At 33.9% G+C, this 20,558-nt stretch overlaps 1 protein-coding gene across 1 annotated transcript in view; it reads left to right on the top strand.

Annotated features, from left to right (window-relative positions):
- Nucleotides 1–2,773, top strand: part of NEGR1 (neuronal growth regulator 1) — a 913,689-nt gene extending 910,916 nt beyond the window's left edge. Inside the window, exon 7 of the mRNA XM_082614058.1 lies at nt 2,553–2,773. Within this exon, the coding sequence (XP_082470184.1) occupies nt 2,553–2,677 (125 nt within the window). The 3' untranslated portion in view covers nt 2,678–2,773. The remainder of the gene's footprint in view (nt 1–2,552) is intronic.
- Nucleotides 2,774–20,558: the final 17,785 nt, after the last annotated feature.

The raw sequence follows: 20,558 nt of genomic DNA, 5'->3' as shown, positions 1-20,558 counted from the left end.
CTAAGATAAATAAAACATGACCTAGGAGAATTTACAGTCTGGTGAGAGAAATAGATATGTACACAAATATTTGCAATGCAGTATGATAGTTGTATAAAAAGTAATATATATTGTGACCTAATGACACAATAGGGTAATCTGCTCAGCTTGTTGGAGAAAGAGAGGGGATTTAGGAAATATTGCCCCAAAAATGCATTTTAAAGGATGAGTAAGGAGTTTTGAGAGTCTTTTATACTCTATCCACTTAATGTACTGTTTAATTTGTCATGATATAAAAATGTTATCTTTGTTTTGTGTGCTTGGCTTTTAAGATCTATTTCTTATTTATGAAATCATTTTATGTGTTTTGCTTATTATTAGTCTTGTATTATTATCTCAGTTTTATTGCACTCAAGATTCTTAAAAATACAGCAAAAATAACTCTGAAATAGCTGTCACTGAGAAGGTAACAGACCAATTAAATATTTGTTTATATTAAAAAAATAAAACATCGTTTAAGTCTTGAACAAGAGAAAATAATTTAAGGAGTTTTGTGGTTTTACATTAGACTTCTTACATATCAAAACTTGAAAAGCTATCTGTTCAACAATAGACTTATTTTCTTCGTCATCTTCTCCTTGTTTAAAACTCATTTGTGATGAAAATAAAAACATAAAATAGTTGATTTTGCTCCATGTTTACTAAAGAGTAGTAGTCTCAGCCCTTGAATCTCACTCACATAGAATCAACAATTGTACTGTCAAGAAAACTCCCCACTGGCAGGGGCCAATGCACCTTTCATCTCCTTTAGTTTCTTAGAGTTATAAACAACACAATTTATTCTTCTTGTAATATGAAAATATAGTCATTGGTGAAAGTTCCATTAAAAACTAGCTGTTGGTAATTCAAACTTAGTGTGACTAAAACAGCTTTTGGATTTATGAATTTGGGGGTGAAACAGTATTTTTTTAATTGCATTATTAATTTCCTAGTAGGAAACAGCACATGAAATCCAAGTTTCATTAAGAAGAGGTAGTTAAAAGTATGTTGGTGGAGTTTTTTATTATTACTATTCTTATTCTTATGGTAAATGAGAATCAGTCTCAAGCAAAGCTGAGCATGCCTGTGACAGTTTCTGTAACACAATATAATTCACATTCAAAGAGGCAACTGTCCTCTGTGAAATGAAGTGGAATCCATTCAGTAGACTCCCACAGTATCCCAAGCTTGGTGAATCTCTAGGTGAAACCTCTCAGTGAAAATTCAACGTGACTGTTAGCCAAGTACCCACAGGAGCTTCTCTATGTATAAAACTGTGACCTTTCCAATGTATGAATGTAATCATACAATTCAACAGCTCCAAATTCTTCAAAATATCCTTCAGTCTAAAAAGCTAAACATTTTTTCATTACAGTCAAGGTCATTCTATCTGCCTACAGTTCCATTTAAATTCTCTCCACTCCAGGCCTCAAACTTCACAGTCCAGCAAGACTAAACTACTTTTAGATCCTAGAATACATGCCGTGCTCTCTCCTTTCCTCATGCCTTTGAATATATTGTTTTCCCTACCCAAATGATGGTCCCCTTTGGTAAGACTCTCTGTTAAAACATCCTTCCCTTGCCCAGGCAGATTTAAATACACAGTTTTCTGTGTCACTGCAGTTTGCACATGCAATTCTAATGTTCCTAGGATTGGAAAAGATATTAGAAGAGAAAGTCTCTTTGTTTTTCCAGCATTTTGTATAGTATTTGGCCAATAAAAAAAGATCCAAAAATATATGCATGTATATATGTATGATATTACTTAAATGTGGAATCTAAAAAAAGTAGAACTTGTAAAAACAGAGAGTAGAATAGTGGTTAACACAGGCTGGGAGCTGGGGAAACTAGGGAGATTGTTGTTTAAATGTACAAACTAACAATCAGTAGATAAATAAGTTCTGGAAAGCTAATGCACAGCATAGCGTTTATAGACAACAATACTGTATTATAACCTTCAAAGTTGCTAAAAGACTAGATCTTAATTGTTCCCACCCAGAAAAGAAATGATAATTATGTGACATGATAGAGGTATTAGCTACCGTTATGGTAGTAATCACATTGCAATATATAAATGTATCAAATCAACACTGTTGTACACCTTAGACTAAAACAATGTTACAAGTCAATTATATCTCAATAAAAATTTAAAATATATACTAAATGAATATTGTCCACTAATGCAAATATTTACAATGAATGTAAGAGGAATAATAATGTTAGCTGATATTTGTTGAATACTTAGTGTGCGTCCAGCCCAGTGCAATGTGCTACATGTGCTTCATCTCCAATTCTCACCGCAGCCCTGCCAGGTGGATTATATTATTTCTATTTTGCCCTTGAGAAAAATGAAGCTCAGAGAGGTCAGTCGAATAGGCCACACACTGTCATACAGCAGAACCAGATGTGAACCTAAGTCTGTCTGACTCCAATGCCAGTGTTCTCCCCAGTACACCCGGCTGCCTTTTGATTATTGTTAAGATCTTGAAGGACACAAATTAGATTTTGATTTATTCTTTTCCATTTCTTTCCAGCTCCAAGTACAGCCCAGTATGGAATTACCGGGAGCGCTGACGTTCTTTTCTCCTGCTGGTACCTTGTGTTGACACTGTCCTCTTTCACCAGCATATTCTACCTGAAGAATGCCATTCTACAATAAATTTAAAGACCCATAAAAGGCTTTTAAGGATTCTCTGAAAGTGCTGATGGCTGGATCCAATCTGGTACAGTTTGTTAAAAGCAGCGTGGGATATAATCAGCAGTGCTTACATGGGGATGATCGCCTTCTGTAGAATTGCTCATTATGTAAATACTTCAATTCTACTCTTTTTTTGATTAGCTACATTACCTTGTGAAGCAGTACACATTGTCCTTTTTTTAAGATGTGAAAGCTCTGAAATTACTTTTAGAGGATATTAATTGTGATTTCATGTTTGTAATCTACAACTTTTCAAAAGCATTCAGTCATGGTCTGCTACGTTGCAGGCTGTAGTTTACAAAAAAACGAATATTGCAGTGAATATGTGATTCTTTAAGGCTGCAATACAAGCATTCATTTCCCTGTTTCAATAAGAGTCAATCCACATTTACAAAGATGCATTTTTTTCTTTTTTGATAAAAAAGCAAATAATACTGCCTTCAGATCATTTCTTCAAAATATAACATATCTAGATTTTTCTGCTCGCATGATATTCAGGTTTCAGGAATGAGCCTTGTAATATAACTGGCTGTGCAGCTCTGCTTCTCTTTCCTGTAAGTTCAGCATGGGTGTGCCTTCATGAAATAATAATTTTCTCTTCATCTCCAACTAATAAAAGTGTTTTTGCCAAATTCTACAATTTGAAAGCAAAAGTAAACCACAATGATAAAGTTAAACTATATCCTGTCTCTAAAGAACAAAGGAGTTATCAAGCTGTAAAAATCTCTTCCCTCATTACCAGTAGCATTTTGAGAATTTTGCCCCACGATGACTCAGTTTTGTGATGAAAAACAATTTAACTAACATAGTACAGGTAAATCTACCATATGATTTCTTTAGTTGTAGCTAAATGTTAAATCCACTCTGGGATATAATTCCCTTTAAAATGATAGTACAGTCCATCCAAAGGATTGCCTAGCAATACAGCATCTTTTCCTTTCACTGTTCCAGGCCAAAATTTTTAAGATGGTTTGTCAGAAAGGACACAAAGTCCAATTACCTAATATTACATGAGTTGGTAAGCACTCAAAATTTTTGGTTCTGTGGCAGGTAAGTTGGTATGCTAGATATAGTGTTCCTGTAGATAGGTGTATTTTGCCTATTTTCCATCTGAAAACATCACTCAGTTGATAGTTTGGTATGCATATTGTATTTAGAAAGCTCCAAAATATATTATAACAAATATTCCATGATGGTATGCAGCAGATCAATCCCTGAAATAACAAATTCTGCAGTTAAATCTTTCTCTATAGCCAGTCAGCTCAAACAAACAAGGCCAGAAAGAAAAAAAGAATTACCATGCTTTATTCTTCTTATATGATATATGTAAGATGTGTTCAAATGGAGACCAGCCACCGGTGATGAAGAATAGTTAAAATCTACTAATTATTAACTTATCATGGATATTAAATTATTTCTATCATGAAGTATGAAAACTACATTTTTGAAATAAAATTCTGTTACTCTAAGAAGTATTATATTACAAGAATAGTTTGTTGGTGTTACTCTTTACTAAAGAAAGACCATAGCCTTGAAAGCCATTTTACAGGTTTAATAAAGTTACCAATTTCACTATACCTAGAGAAATTTCTGCAAATAGTTCCCTTTTGCGAGTCATAATAACTACAAAACACCTACTAATATAGTTAGAAACAAGATATTTCACAGGGGTTGTATACATTTAAGATATCTAGTATTTTGCCCTGAAAGAAATGTATATAAGTAAAATGTAAGTAAAATTTAGTCCCAAAGTACACCATAAATCTGTTTTAATTAGAAATGTGAATCCTAAATGAGGAGGCATAAATGTACAATATTTCCACAAAATGGCAATAATGTGGCATAATGCTATTAAATTTACCCACTGTAATAATTTATTACATTATTTTGACTGATATAAGAGTTTTTCTTAAACACATATGGCATTTTAACTTTGATTATTATTGATTTGCATTTTAAAAATATTCTTTGTGCAATTGGAGTAAACTACAAAATATTTTTTTGTGTGTATTGCAGCTTTAAAGTGGCACACTCCATAATAATCTACTTACTAGAAATAGTGGTGCTACCACAAAAGTGTTAACCATCAGTACCATTGTTTTGGAGAAAGAAACAGATCAAGAATGCATATTATACAGTGATCGCTTTCCTAGAGTTAAAAATACCTCCTCTTTGTAAGGTTTGTAGGGTAAATGTGAGGTAAATTGAGGTATAAACTATGGATGAACCAAATAATTAGTTGAAAGTGTTGTCATGATTCCGAATTTGTGGAGTCTGGTGTTTTTCCCATAGGATGTGACAGAAGTACAGTCATAGCTCAGTAGCTATATGTATTTGCCTTTATGTTAGAAGAGAATTTCTTGAGTGACTTTTTAAATAGAGGAGGTATTCACTATGTTTTTCTGTATCAAGCAGCATTCCTAGTTGTTAGGCCCCTGGACAGAGTGAAATCATGAGTATTTATGAGTTCAATATTGTTCAAATAAGGCTATAGTATTTGCTTTTTTGTGTGAATGTATTGCATATAATGTTCAAGTAGATGATTTTACATTTATGGACATATGAAACGTCTGATTACTCCATTTTATCAGTCCTGATTGTACAAGATTGTTGCAATTTCAAAATAGCAGTTTTATGAAACTGATTTATCTTTTGATCTATAACAATTTTTCTAGCTATTCATTTCAGCATTATATTTCCACTGGTTTCATTTGTGGGACTCTTTTTGTTGCCCCTGAATTTTTTTCACAGAACAAAAAAAGAAAAATAAAGAGCAGTTGAGAAAGGAGAGTAGAAAGAAAAGAAAAAGACTGAAAAGGGAAAGAGGTAAGGGGAGAAGCAAAAAACAATAAAGAAGGAAGAAAGGAAGGGAGGGAAGGAGGAACCAGAATATTAGGGTAGCCGACTTAATACATTTACATTCTTTTAACTGCAACTGGTGTAATTATGTTTTACAATGATCCCATTTGAAACATAAGTCCTGTTACACCATTAAGTTCCTATTATGCAGGAATTATATAACAAAAAGTACTGCCCAAATTACAGTATTGTGTTATGGGGTGACACTAAAAGATTTGAAAGAGAGAATGTCAAACTTAAAGCCACTTTGGGGGAGTTTAGACTTTACTGAAAAATTAATGCTTCATCATAACATTTAAGCTATATCTAGAAAGTAGACTGGAGAACTGAGAAAATTACCAGATAATTCAGGAATATATATATATATATATATATATATATATATATATATATATATATATATATATATATACCCCAGTGTGTGAACTCAGAAAACTCTGAGAAATTTATCAAAGCCTATTATCTATATTGATCAAATTTACTGAATAATTGTTAATTTATCCATTGTGCTTAGCTTTGTGACACAGCCAAAAGTTATCTATTTAATCTTTTCAATAAAAATTGTTTTTTGAAACTCAGAAATGATTTAAAAAGAGGTCAGGTTTTTAACTATTTATTGAAGTATGTGGATGTACAGTATTTCAATAGATATGAATATGAATAAATGGTATGCCTTAAGATCCTTTGAATATGTATTTACTTTAAAGACTGGAACAAGCTCTTCCTGTCTTTTAGTAAAACATCCGTATTTCATAATCTGATGTAAAAATATGTTGTACTGTTTCCAATAGGTGAATATAAAGTCAGTTTATCAATTAAAATATGTATTTGACTCATTTGAAAACTCTATTAGTTTAAGGGAAAAATGAAGAAATAGTAAACATATTTCTGCTATTCCCTTCTTCATTTTCTGCTGCATCCACTGTACCACATTCACATCTTTCAGATACTCCAATGCAATACCAGGTGAAAATGTTAGATGCTACAGTTTTAAAGGGATCCATTTTGTAGCCTTTCTCTCTATTGCTGATTCCCAAAGTTCAGTCTAACAAGCTGAACTACATCTAGCCTAAAGAAGAAATTTTCTAGAAAGATTTTATTATCAATTATTTAGAACTTTTACCTGCTGAAATGCATCAAAGTTAGTAACAGAGACTGATGATGAAATCCTGTTGGTTTTTCTGGCTAAACATCCAGGCAGATAGTACAATTTCATAAGACAGCTGGGTATAAAACAGGGTGTATATACTCCACTTCAAGGCATTCAGATACAATTTCAGTAAAAAAACACCTTGCTTTCCAAACAAAATGTGATTTGGCTGAAAGCCCATTTTTTGTGATGGTTATAATATGCAAATGAGAGCCACCCCAAATGAATGATTTAAGCCATCTTTTCAAAATCTGTCCATTTATGCTCATCAACCAAATAAAAGGCAACAATATGGTAGATAAACAAGACAATAGACTATCTGTACTTGGTATAACAGGCTATTTTGAAATATGAGTATCATTGATATTCTGGGAAAACCATATCTATCGAATCCCTACCCCCTCAAAAAATGAAAACACACACTAATAAACATCTGATTTTTCCCACTGGCTCATTATTTCTCCCTTTGTAAATTCTATTCTGCAAATAATCACATGGAAACAGAAGCATCAAGTCTCAGACCCTGAAAGCTAGTATATGAAGCAGAGCTATTGTCTCTCTGAACATAATAGGTCAAAATAGAGATACTTCAAAATGACATCTAGGTATTTGGAAAATAATTACTTGCTTTTGCCTGGCAGGCAGAAATTTAAGAATTTTAAGAGAAAATTTTCCAAGAATAATTCATTCAAGATAATGTAATTTGATCCAAACACCAGAGTGTCAGTGTACTCCCTCGAACTTTTGAAGAAGCATATACCCTCACATTCATAATCCCAAACTTACTGAAAATATTTAGGAATTGACATGTTTAGTAGAAAAAGAAAAAATTGGCAAATGAATCAAATAAATACTTTCCAATCTTCCTGGAGAAGAAGAAAGAAGGAATAGTTTTCAGTCGTCTCCCTAAAAGCTCCTCCCACAGTCCTCTTAAGACTACCATGACTCCCCTAAGGTCTTCAATCTAAGAAACGTGCTCCACCTCAGAGACAGATGTGGCAGTTAGAATTACTCCTGAAGGGTCACAGCTATCTCTTCCTTGAATTTTACGATGGCAAAGTACTTCAGCAGACATTACTACTATGACTTTAAATGTACTTTAAAATGTTACTATTGTCTCATTGATGATGAACATGATATTCAGAAATTTTAAGTCACTTGCTAAAGATTATACTTCCACTAAGTGGCAGATTTGAGCCAAATGTGCAATGCAAAAATACTCCCAATTTGTTTCAGTTTCCATGAGCCTTCTTAGAAATAGAAAAAGGATGGGATCACATTACTAGCTTCACGAACAACTATATGTACATTTATATTTATATATAAGTAACTGTTTATATGTAGATAATTTTTTTTTCCTTTAATGCCATCCTTTTATTTTCCAATGCCTCCAGAGGGTATGTGGTTTAAAGACAAATCACATTATACATCTCATCTAAAACTTTTGGGGTGCAACTGCCTTTGGACACACAGCCCTTGATAATATTAGGCCCATCACACCAAATGGAGGATCTTGTCAAAATCACATGTTTTTTTTAATATAGCATTTTGCAAAAACCTGCTAAGTTTTGAATAATCCACTAAGACTATTTCCTAGGCATCTGCAATCAACAGAATTCTTAGGGAAATGGAGAGCAGAATATATACACATTTTTTTAAAATTCACAATAGAATACTGATTTTAATCTTAAGCAATGTTGTTTGAGCCAATTTATATCAAAATACTAATTATATGCACATCTGTTTGTGCTGGGGCAGTAGAACAAGAGAAAGATTCTAATTTTAGAAATTAAACTATATACAACCTAAGGAATACATTTGTATTTTGTTGTCAAAATAGAAATATAACGTGAATCCTGTGAATATCACTCTAGTTTGAAAAAAATGAAAAGTATAATTTTCACACACATGTAAAATGAACACATTAATTCATTAATGAAGGACTAAGATGTTACAACCAGATAAAAGGATAATCCAAAGAACAGGCACATTTATAGATCAAGAATATTGAAATTAATATGCTAATAGAGGTAAAACTGGCTTCTTCCAGAATAAAGAATTCAATTGAAACTTTAACCAACAGAATTTATGCGTTGACTAACAAGAAATACTTTGCCTTGCTATCATTTATCTACAACTTGTAAAATAGTTCAAATCCAATGAAAGGTGGAGTCCCCATAGAATCAGAACCAGGTAACCTGGATGGGTGTGTGCTAAATAATGCATGGGTTTTTCATTGCAATCCAAAATTTCCCCTAAAATGATGAGATGCAAAAATCTTAAAAGCAGTTGAATTTAATGAATTGCCAATATTTTAAGGTTCGATAATACCTCTTGCAATGACTCAGAAAAAAAAAAAACCCTAGTTATCTATATATCTAATATTCTACATTTTCTATATTCTAGTTACTCATTTTCTTCCTTAATCCACAAACCATTACCCAATAGTTTGGAACATATAGAAGGAGAAATAAACAAAACATAACAAGGATGACCTTGCTTCAAGAATCTACCTTGGGGCTTCCCTGGTGGCACAGTGGTTGAGAGTCCGCCTGCCGATGCAGGCGACACGGGTTCGTGCTCCGGTCCGGGAGGATCCCACATGCCGCAGAGCGGCTACGCCCGTGAGCCATGGCCGCTGAGCCTGCGCGTCCGGAGCCTGTGCTCCGCAACTGGAGAGGCCACAACAGTGAGAGGCCCGCGTAACGCAAAAAAAAAAAAAAAAAAAAAGGAATCTACCTTGTTGAAAAATGAATATATTTTGGACACTTGTTAAAAGAAAAGGTTTTTTGTCATTTGGAGGGAGGGGCATTTAATTCAGGGGATAACAGGAATTTTATATGAACAGCAATAAGGAAAATGAAGTAGCAGTTGAGATGGCAATATCTCTTCAACCAAAATCAACGGTAATGGTGAAAACATTGTAAGACTACTGCTGATCTGAATGGTCTGCTTCCACTTAATGCTAATGAGCCCAGTCCTTGCAAATTTTGGTTTGGTAAAACTACAGGAGGTAGCATGGTTCATTAGGCTTTCAAAGCTTCAAAATGTTAAAGAGGATGGTTTTCCTCCTTCATTTCAAGTGAATTGCTAAAATCATTGGGATGTTCCTCAGTGGAACTTTGAATTTGCTAGTTTCTTCATTAATTTTGACCTTTTTACATTCAAAAAAGTTAACTTTACACTAAATGCAGCAGACTTCTACCTCCTGCAGGTTTGAATTGTGCTTAAGCAAATACTCCAAGAGCATGGAATTTCCTGAGAAAATTTGAGGACCTTATTTTAGAAAAAGAACTTATACAATATTCTTTGGAGACTATAATATGCTAATAAAAAAAAAACACAGTTTTCTTGGATATTCTAAAGCACCTAATAGAATCCACAGAACTCTTACATAGTTTTCTAAGTAGTTTCATAAATGTGGGTTGTGGTTGCCCTGAAACTTGATATCTCCCTACAGCACATTTGACAAGTGACCTGGCAAAAATGTGGTCAACAGCTCATTTATGACATACTCCTTAAGAAATTGTTGCCAGAGATTTGAAACTGCTTCAAGCTGATGTCTTTCAAAACAAAGCACATACTCACACATACAAACACAAAATCACATTGCTATCAGTGATCTGGAAAATAAGCTTCCAAGCCAGCCATGTGGTGTTCTGGAGAATTCAAAAAAAAGAAGAAATGACAACAGTGCAGCCAGCAGTTTCTGTTTGTTTCATTTGCTAAGATTTTCACATAACTAACATCTTGTGATTTAATTATTCAGAAGATGGCACCTGCTTTAAATGCTGACGTGGAGAAAAACAGATTTTTTTGGAATAAAATTTATTTCTGGAAATACATTTTTCCTGTTGATAGATATGTAACTAGTTTATGCTTTTGAAAGTCTTACTGTCTAATAATTTAAAATTATTTGACAAGGAGAAAGATTGTTTTTTTTTTAATTTGGAATTTTTTTTTTTGCTGGAAATGTATATTTCCAATTTATAGATAGACAACTAGTATGTGTGTCCAGAAATTTCTATTCTCTCATAATTCAGTTGTAACAATATATTAACAAAACTTTCATAGTTTAATATAGGAGGAATGAATATCTTTTACAAAGTAACACAAGAAATTATACAATGAGCTTCATTTTTATGTTTGGGTACATCCTCAGGCTAGTATCATTTCAAGAAGAATCTGTCATCTGTTGATTTTGGATATGTTAAAAATAAACTTAGTTTAGAATAAAAAGACATTTACCTTAACTTTTGTCAGATAACTCAAAATGTTCACATGACATCCATCCTTTCATGCACTTATCCTACAGGAAAGTGTGATTTGTAACTTTCGAAGAGAATTTTAAAAGGAATTATCTCATAGAGTTAATCTGGATGTTTAGAAGACAGTCACTAAACTGGAGCAAAAGTTCTCTGTTTCTCTAATCCTTTCTCTAGGAAGCCAACCTCACCTTAAATCTGAAAAGAGAAAGATGGAGAAGGGAAAAAAGAGGGAAAAGGGGAGGAGGAGAGGGAGGGAGGGAGGGAGGAGAAAAGGAGGAGGGAGGGGGAGAGAGACAGAGAGAGAGAGAGAGAGAGAGACAGAGAGAGAAATTAACAATGTATTTTCTGTTCCAAAAAATAATAGGAAAATGTTGCCAAAGAAAGACTTCCTGTGTGTGTGTGTTGGTGTGTGTACTTACTGCTGCCCAGATCTATTATATAATGAACAACAATGTCTTTTCTTCACAATATGACTTCAGTTTCTACATTTATAATCAGTAAATACAGTGAGGTGAATAAAGGTTGCTATTCTATATTTTCCAAGTTGTCATTCCTCTTGTTTCTTTAAAAGTTTAATTACTCTTCATCTTAAATTATATTTGGGTTAGCATATCATACTGTTTTCTCAAGAAAATATGACAATATTTCATCACATATTATAATGAAAGTGATAAAACATCTATTGCTCTGTGACTTGGACAGTTAATAGTGAATTCTCCTAAGAAATTTCTTAGTAAGAAAATAAAAGCTGAATTTGAATAGTTTACCACTTTATAAATAGGCACGTAAAATAAAGAGTCAGATCTTCTATAACTGTCAGGAAGTTTTAGTGATGTTTGAAAAAAATCTCTTAAGTCCTGAGAATTTAACTCTTAATTTCAGGCTTTCAGAAAAACTGAAAAATATTTTTCAAAAGTAAATAAAGTAAAACTTTACTTTAAGGGGTCTCAATGTTTTATAAATCTGTGATACCAGTATATTCACATGTCATAGTCTATCAGTCTTGGTTGCAAACAACAGAAACAAACTGGCTAATTTGAGCAGAAAAGGAATTCATTGGAAGAATCTTGGTTAGCTCTCAGAATGATGGAAAATCTGGAGAACAGGATGACATCAAGACAGGAAATGCAACCAAAAGTGCAGCCAATAGGCAGCCAAGTACACAGCTAAGGTCATGCTACAGGTAAGGATACCACCTTCATGGACATCTGTCATCTCCATTGGAATCTCAGCTCTACTACTGCTACCCTGAGTAATATCTAACTGTTCCCATATCTGCTTTACTTCCCTAAGATCCAAAGTCCTGAGCAGTTGACCAAACCTACGTTTCTACACTCAAGAACTAAGCTGTCAGATGCAGGAAAAGTCTACCTCACTTGAGTTTTAGAAGCAAGAGGTGGGGCTCTTTCTTTCACTAAGATCCATTCATAGGAGCTATTTCCAAAGTGATAGGGTGTTCAGATTCTATCTAGTCAAAATATGAAAATTTCCCATTGCACGTGCCTCTAAGCAGGTGAGTTTGTAAAAAGTTGTACACGGAAAGCCATTATACATTTGCTGTCAACTTAATTTAGTGGATATTCTCCATTTTAACTATTATGTGAGAAAATGGTTTAATTATGCCTGCATAGTTAGGGTTTTCTACACAAAGTTCTTTGGCTGCTCCTTGAAATAAATATATTGAACAATTTATCAGAATTTTATATTTTATTTGATGTAGTCTTGAAAAGTATAGTGGAGTTGATACAAATTCTAAAGTTAATATTTCATAAGTACTAAAAGTTCAATTTGGGGAGATATATTTAGATAGATTGATAGATACATAGATACATAGATAGATACAACTTCTCTCAACATGAATGTTTCCTAGTAGGGGAAAAATTTGAAAGCCATTTCTTTGCTTAAAGTTTCCTTTTTAAAAACAACAATCAAACCAAACAAAAAGTCTCCCTCACTCAAAATATCTGTCTAATATTTAGAGTAGAGTTAGCATATTATCCTGAATCTATATACTTCTTTCAGTGCATAGTTCAAGTAAGGGCTTTCTTAGGAGTAGTCTGGCTTCCATGTCAATTATTTGTTTTAAGTGTAGACAAGTATAAAATATTTTATGTCACATTTAACATTTTAGTTTTTTTAAAAAATTTATATTATATTGGAGTTCATTAACAATGTTGTGTTAGTTTCAGATATACAGCAAAGTGATTCAGTTAAACATACACATATACCTATTCTTTTTCAAATTCTTTTTCCATTTAGGTTATTACAGAGTATTGAACAAGAGTTCCCTGTGCTGTACAGTAGGTCCTTGTTGGTTACCTATTTTAAATATAGCAGTGTGTACATGTCAACCCCAAACTCCCAATCTCTCCATCCTCCCCACCCTTAATATTTTAGTTTAATAGGCATTTTCTTGTATTCTTAATTCAATGCATCAAACAGGATCATGTGTGTAAGCAGGTTGTAAAAGGATCATATTAAAAATTAATATTGAAACTAATCACCCTTGGTAAAGTAGCTTCACAGAACAGCCCAGTATTCCAAATCAGATCAACTGTCTCTCTTTTAAATTGAAATTATAGTAATGTTAGTTTAAGCACTGATAAGCTCTGATGATATGGAGATTTTCAAAAACTCTGTGAACTTAATTCCAGATTTCTGTCCTAGAGAAAATACTTTACCTAAATTCTGTTTTCTATGAAGTTCCTAAATTAATACTTTGAATGATGTTATAATGAGAAAGAGTCAAAAAATTATTAATCTGAAAAAAACAACAGAAAAATAAAAGCATAATAATTCGTTGAATGGCACATTCATGGCTAATTATTTTATAGGTCCTTTATTTCATAATAAAAGGGACAATGAGTGGCTACATTCAGAGAAATAGGTGCCATTATTTTCCTAATGTAATGGGCTTTAAATCTTTGGAAAAGTCAATAAGGACCCTGTATCCAACTGTAATCCTTAATACTCAATAAATTTCCTTTTTGCGTTCCCTACATCATTTAGACTGACTTAAAACGTGATATTCATTTATTCACCACACACTTATTGAGTGCATACTTTTACCAAAACACTGAGTTGTTATACAAGGATGAGGCATCAAAATGTAATGGGAGAGACGGATACATAAATGATTAGAACACAAATTTTGCAATACAGCATTAAACACAAACACTGCAAATGTATTTATGAAGTGTTTGGGGAGCACAGGAGACAGAGCAATTAACTGTATGAGGGAGGCAGAAAAGACTTCACAGAAAAGGAGACACTGAAGTTTGATCTTGCAATATGACAGTTTTGTGCTGACTGTAAACTGAAGTAAAATTTTGATAAATATGAGCTTAAGTCCTCATGTCAAAACAGTAAAACTCTTTTTAATTTATAGCCAAAACATTATCACTTACATACATCAAATGCAAAGTTGATACTCACTGCCTCCAACTATCTTTTCCTTCCCATCCCTGTTGAATTCACTGTAGTCAGGTTTCTGTTCCCACACTTAGGTAAAACTCTGTCATAAATGACCTCCACGTTGCTAAATCCAAATGTAATTTCTCAGTCCTTGTCTTACTTGACTTGGTTAACGGATTGCTTTCTCCTTCTTAAAAAGTATTTTCAATACTTGGCTTCCATAAAACCACATTTGCATATTTTTCTCCTTTCTGCCATTTCCCTTTCAGATTCTTTTGACGATTCCTCCTTTTCTTCCAAATACCTAAATGTGAGAGTGCATTCCCTTGCTTCTCTTTTCCTGCTATACTCAATCCCTAAGAAATATTATTCAATCTCTCAGCTTTAAGTGGCCTCTATATGCTGCTCCATATCTGTATCTCTAGCTGAAAAGTCAGCACCAAACTCAAGGCTGATGTACCCACCCACACTCTCAGTAACTCCACTTGTAATGTCAAGAAAACATCCCACACTGAAAGATGTTAAATCTGATCTCCACATATTTCCCTCTAAACTAGCTCCTCCTGCTGTCATCCCCATCTCAGGAAATGGAATACCATCCGTTCAGTTGTTCAAGCCCTAAAATTTTGAGTCATCTTTGACTCATTTTTCTCTCAGACTCCACATTGGGTCCATCATTAAGTCCTGTCAACTCTAGTTTCAAAATACTTCTAGAACATGATGACTTCTCATTACCTTCACTGCCCTGGTCTGAGCCACATCATCTCTTGCCTGGATTTTCATAATAACCTTCTAACTGGTCACCGATTCTAGTCTAGGCTTCTACACTCTATTTCAACATTGGAGTCATAGCAATCCTGTCAGATCTGCTAAAAACCCTCTCATATTTCTCCATGTCACTGAGTTCAACCAAAATTTTTGCTATGAATCACAAAGTCCTACATGATCCAATATCTCATTTTCTCTATGTCTCTATAATTCTCTATAATTATAATTCTATAATTCTCTATAACTCCCTATAACTCTTCCCCATATTCATTTGACTCCAGTCTCACTTACCTGCATACTGTTTCTCACACATGCCAAGCATGCTCCCACTTCAGGTATTCACACTTGCTCTTCCTTCCACCTGGAATGAACTTCCTTGCAGATCAGCATGGATAGATCCATACCTTCCTTTAGGTCTTTCCTCAACTTCACCTTTTCAGTGAAATCTTACTCTTTCTAAGATTGTAATTTCCATCCCAATTATTTGTATCCCTCTTCTTTGTTTTATTTTTCTCTTTAGCACTTTAACTAAAACTATGTAGTTTAACCATTTATCTTTTTTATTCTCTGTCTTTCCCATCAGAGTATGCTTTATTATGGCAGAGACTTTTGTATGTTCTGTTCACTACTATATCTCTAATATTTAGCAGCAGTGCCTGACAAATAATAGATACCCAATAAATGTTTATTAAATAAATATGTGCTATACAATGTAGGGATTCAGGATTATAGAAATCAGTATCAGTACTGAGTATTTATTCCTCTGTGCTCTGAGGAAGTTACTAAAAAAGAAGTGTGAATATTTATATTCCTTGCCAAATCAGAGACTCTTTCAACTGGAAGAAGGAAGGGAGAATACATCAAGGCATGAATCCCTGTCCTAAAGTCTACACTGATTTCTTCCCAGGCCAGAATTCCAGCTGAAATTTGAGGTGGTGACAGTTCTGAAGCTGAACTTTAACAAATGTTGTCATTCTTTCCATGAAAGAATGTGTTTCCCAGTTTTTCTTCTACTTTCCCTAAAAGCTTACCCAGTTTTAACCCTGGCCAAAGACTCATTTTATTTGTTTTGATGTTTCTAATTGGGATTATTCACTCCACTGTAGGATTTGCTAAATATATATAGTCAACCTTGTGTGTAATATTGTGATTTTTGCCACCTCATGTTCTATTTCCTTTCAGAAATTCATACAAAATATTTCCATTGGAATATAAAAAATTAACTCTATTGACTTTCCATGACAATTACAGCAATGTTATTGAAAACAAAATAGTTGTTTAGTTGTTGAGATGATCATCCAAAATTTTACAATTTTAAACAATCTCAATTAAAATCAGTAATAAGCTATGCTAGATTTCTTAATCTTCAAAATTACTATTTTCAGTGGGATTTTTAAAAGCTATCTATTTTGAGTGGAATTTTTTTTACATGCCCTAACTTATATAACAGATAAAAGTTGAGATCTCTGTGGCTTATCTCAATTTAAGTTTATTTTTCATTTATGCCAAAGCCAAATACAGAGCTGAACGGTTGAGGTGAGGGGTACTTTCCTTCATGGAGGTATTCAAGAACCAGGCTGATGAAGACTCTGCCATCTTCAAAACATGGCTTCCAGTCAACTCAAGCATTCAATATCCAACTGCCAGGAAAAGGAAGAGAAAGAGTAGAGGAGCATGAAGGAAGTTTTTATGGGCTAGGCTTAGGCATGGAATAACTCATATCTACATTCTCTCAGCCAGCACTCAGACTTCCAGCTCCAACCTATGACAAGAAAGTCTGGAAAATGTGTACCAAAGACAAAGAAGAAATAGATTTTTTTTTAATTTAGCCAGTCTCTGCTGCAGTCTTCTTTTTTAGTCACTAAATATCCATTTTTCCTTTTGCTGCCACATACAGCACTAATTCTTCCACTCTCCTAAAGTCCTATCCAGTCATTGCATTCAGCATTAAGTTTAGTATCGTCTAGTGATACAAAAACTCTCCATTAAGTTCAAATGTGGTTTTTATGAACATAAAACAACATATTTCCATCCTCTACTCCCGAACTATACACATACGTACTTTACGAAGGTAGTTTAAAAAAGAAAGTAACCACCATAAAAGCTTCCATTCAGAAAGGGAAAAAGGGCCGTGGCAAGGATTTATGAAGCCCTGCAGAGCTGACCGTTTAAAGGGCCCCTACACACGAGGAGGCGCAAATTTCTGATTAGGCTCTGAGTTTAATTTCTGGGAACATCTCCTTTACCCATTTTTCTCCCTGGTCCCTTCCTCCATCCTTTGAAAACTTCTTCCTTGATCCTCATCACCACACCTGAAGTTGGCATGAGAGATCAGGCCTTCCTTTGGGGCTGTAGAGAATTTGGAAGTCTGATTCCTACTTTAGTTAGAAGGCCACATCCTTAATCTGATACTTGACGTAGGCCACTGGACCCTCCAAAGTTATTTCAATTTTATTTCCTATTTTTAGAAGTGTAATGGCAGCCATTTTCCCATCCTTTTCTACTCCCAAATTTCTATACTTTCTTCATTTTCTTTGATTTCTTGTTCCAGGCCTGGAAGTAGGATATTTCATTTCCATTCACAATCCATGGGCCAGTGAGCCAGACATCAGTCATGAGGCCTTACCCAACTTCAGGAAAGGCTTAGAAATGATGTCCAGTTGAGGACTTAACAGAAAGGAAAACCAGTCTGGTAAGCAGCCAGCCAATTTCAGCAATAACTATTCAGTTTAAAGGATTGTTACAATTTGGAGAGCAGATTTGTTTTGTTTTGTCTTAAGATTTCATGATATAAAAGACAATGATGACAAGAAAGTCTTAGAATTGTGTGAAATATATAATGCTCATGAGGATTTCATTTTCTGGGAACTCTTGCTCTAATAAGAATAGCTTGATTTCAAAAACTGAAAAAAGGGACACAAATAGCATAGTTTTGAAGAAAAAAAAGACTCATTCTGCCTTATCTTTCTTTGGCTTGGTTTTAGAATCATGTGCTTTGAACACGCTTCTTGTCTGTCTTCCCCACTACACTCTTAGCTCGTGAAAGGCAGTTTTCATTGTTATATACCCATATCAATCTTGGGAAATGTTCAAGACTCAGGGGAGTGGAAGAGGATATGAATGCATTCTTATGATTTTTTAAGAAATCAACCAATAAATCCTAATATCACTGTGATCAACTATGTGTCCTTAATGAAATGTTTAAGCATTAGAAGAAACATTTTTGCTATGACAATATGAATTATTCTTTGGTGAAAGTACCAAAGCATCGAGTCAAATTATCTTTCTAATTTATGTATGAATGACTAGTGTGTGGAATTTTTTTTTCATGCAGAAATCCCAGGAGCAATCTTAGAGTGAGAACAGAGTCTTCAGGGTGTTGTTATCCACTGCATTAATTTCCAAGACAGGTTTTCCACTAAAGCACTCAGATTCCAGCTTCTAGTAGTAGTTCAACTGAAGGGATAATTCATGACAGGAATAAAAATGTGAGCTTACTGGGAGACTCCACATACAAGTAGTTCATTCCTTATGGCTAAAGGTAGAACCAGGAGAAGGAAGTAAAGTATGACCAGCCTAAATATCTCTAAAATTCCTTGATGGAGGTTTTCAGAACAAATCAACAAATGGTAAAATTTGTCTATGTCTCTTTAAAAGAATAACAAACAATTACCTCTAGTTTTCACCTCTATCATTTTAACTCCTTCATTATTAGTTTTAATCTCTGATAGATAACCTGTGCAAAGCTAAGGTATTAGTCTCATTGTGATTCAGCTTCAAGGTTATTAATGCCCTGTTATGGACTGAAAGTGTGTGTCTCCCCAAAATTCATATGTTGAAATCGTAATCCTCAATATGATGGTATGATGTGAGGCCTTTGAGAGGTGATTAGATCACAGGAGTGTAACCCTCATAAAGGAGATAAGTGCCCTACAAAAGAGACCACAGAGAACTCTCTTGCTCCTTCTGACAAGTGAGGAAATAGCAGGAAATCTACTGTCTATGAACCAGGAAGCAGCTCTCACCAGATACCAAATATGTCAGCACCTTGATATGAAACTTTTCAGTCTCCAGAACTGTGAGAAATAAATGATTTTTGTATAAGACACCCAATATATTACTATAGACATCCATATGAGTGAGGCTTTTGTCTGTGGATGTCTTCTCAAAGTTTTCTTCTGGAATGCAAGGAAAACCACTTTGGTACTGATGTGAAGACACAGTACTTCTCATGCTTCTGTCCTCATGAAAAGCATATATTTTCTTTCTCAGTTACTCAGCAAATCATATTTTCTCTCTATTTTTCTCTGAATAGCAAAAGACTCACTATTCTTTAACATATATATTTATAATGTCTACTAGAACCACTTCTTCAACAAATTTCCATCACCACATTACAAATTGGGCAAAATTTTAAAGCATCTTAATTCAGTAATTTTTCTTGCCAAATGTAAAAAATAAGCAAAGAGTTTTATTTCCTTTGACTAGCATGGACTTAGGAACTGGAGACAGGATTTTGTTATTGTTGTTGACTCATTAAAGCTTGAATTTTATCATCCATTTAATTTTATCCTCATTATACATTTTATTTTCACTAGTTACCACAGACTTAATAATTCTAAATATACAGTCTGTCAGCTCAGGACATCTGCAATAAGCATTTTTTTCACCATGATTATGGCATATAAAACCTTTAGAGAATTACACAAAGCCTATACTATTCATTCCATTTTTAATTCATCCCTTCAAATTAATGGTTTCTATTAATTAGACAACAAAAACTGAAAAGGGAAAAAATTGAAGGTGCAATGTATTTCATCTAAAGGTACACTGCTGTAAGAGATATTAAACAGTTGAGCCAGATTTTAATGAATTCTGAGATAAGTTTTAATTAGGGTTGACATATGAACTGAATAGTTCTACAGTACCCTATATATGAGGGGTTCTTTTTTAAAACTAAAACCTAGAATTATTATATGCAATTAGTGTTACAAATGAAAAGGTATGAATGGCACATTTTTGGTGCCAGGAGAATATTAATTCAGACCTCATTCCTAACAGGCTTCAAGCTCACACTGGCCGCCATTTGCTAATTGTTCCATATCTCATAAAAGTCAACATTTGGATATTTAATCCATAAATAAAAGGTACAAGGACAATATATCTGTTGTTACTGTGCTGGTAATTCAACTTATAATTGATTTAATTTCTAGATCTACATGATTTTTAAATTGTTCTTTAAAATATTCTACATGTACCTACTGGCAGATCCAATCTAATCTGAAACACGGTGAAGAGTCAATAACCACACCGTTCAGGTAAACTTAATAGACAGTAATGTTGCAAATGGGCCAATTGTACCAACTTCTATTAGAGCATATAG

This window comes from Mesoplodon mirus (assembly GCF_964341445.2).
Source record: "Mesoplodon mirus genome assembly, chromosome: 3".
Classification (NCBI taxonomy): Eukaryota; Metazoa; Chordata; class Mammalia; order Artiodactyla; family Ziphiidae; genus Mesoplodon; species Mesoplodon mirus.
Note: the sequence above shows the minus strand (reverse complement) of the source record. Positions and strands in the feature narration are given on the sequence as shown.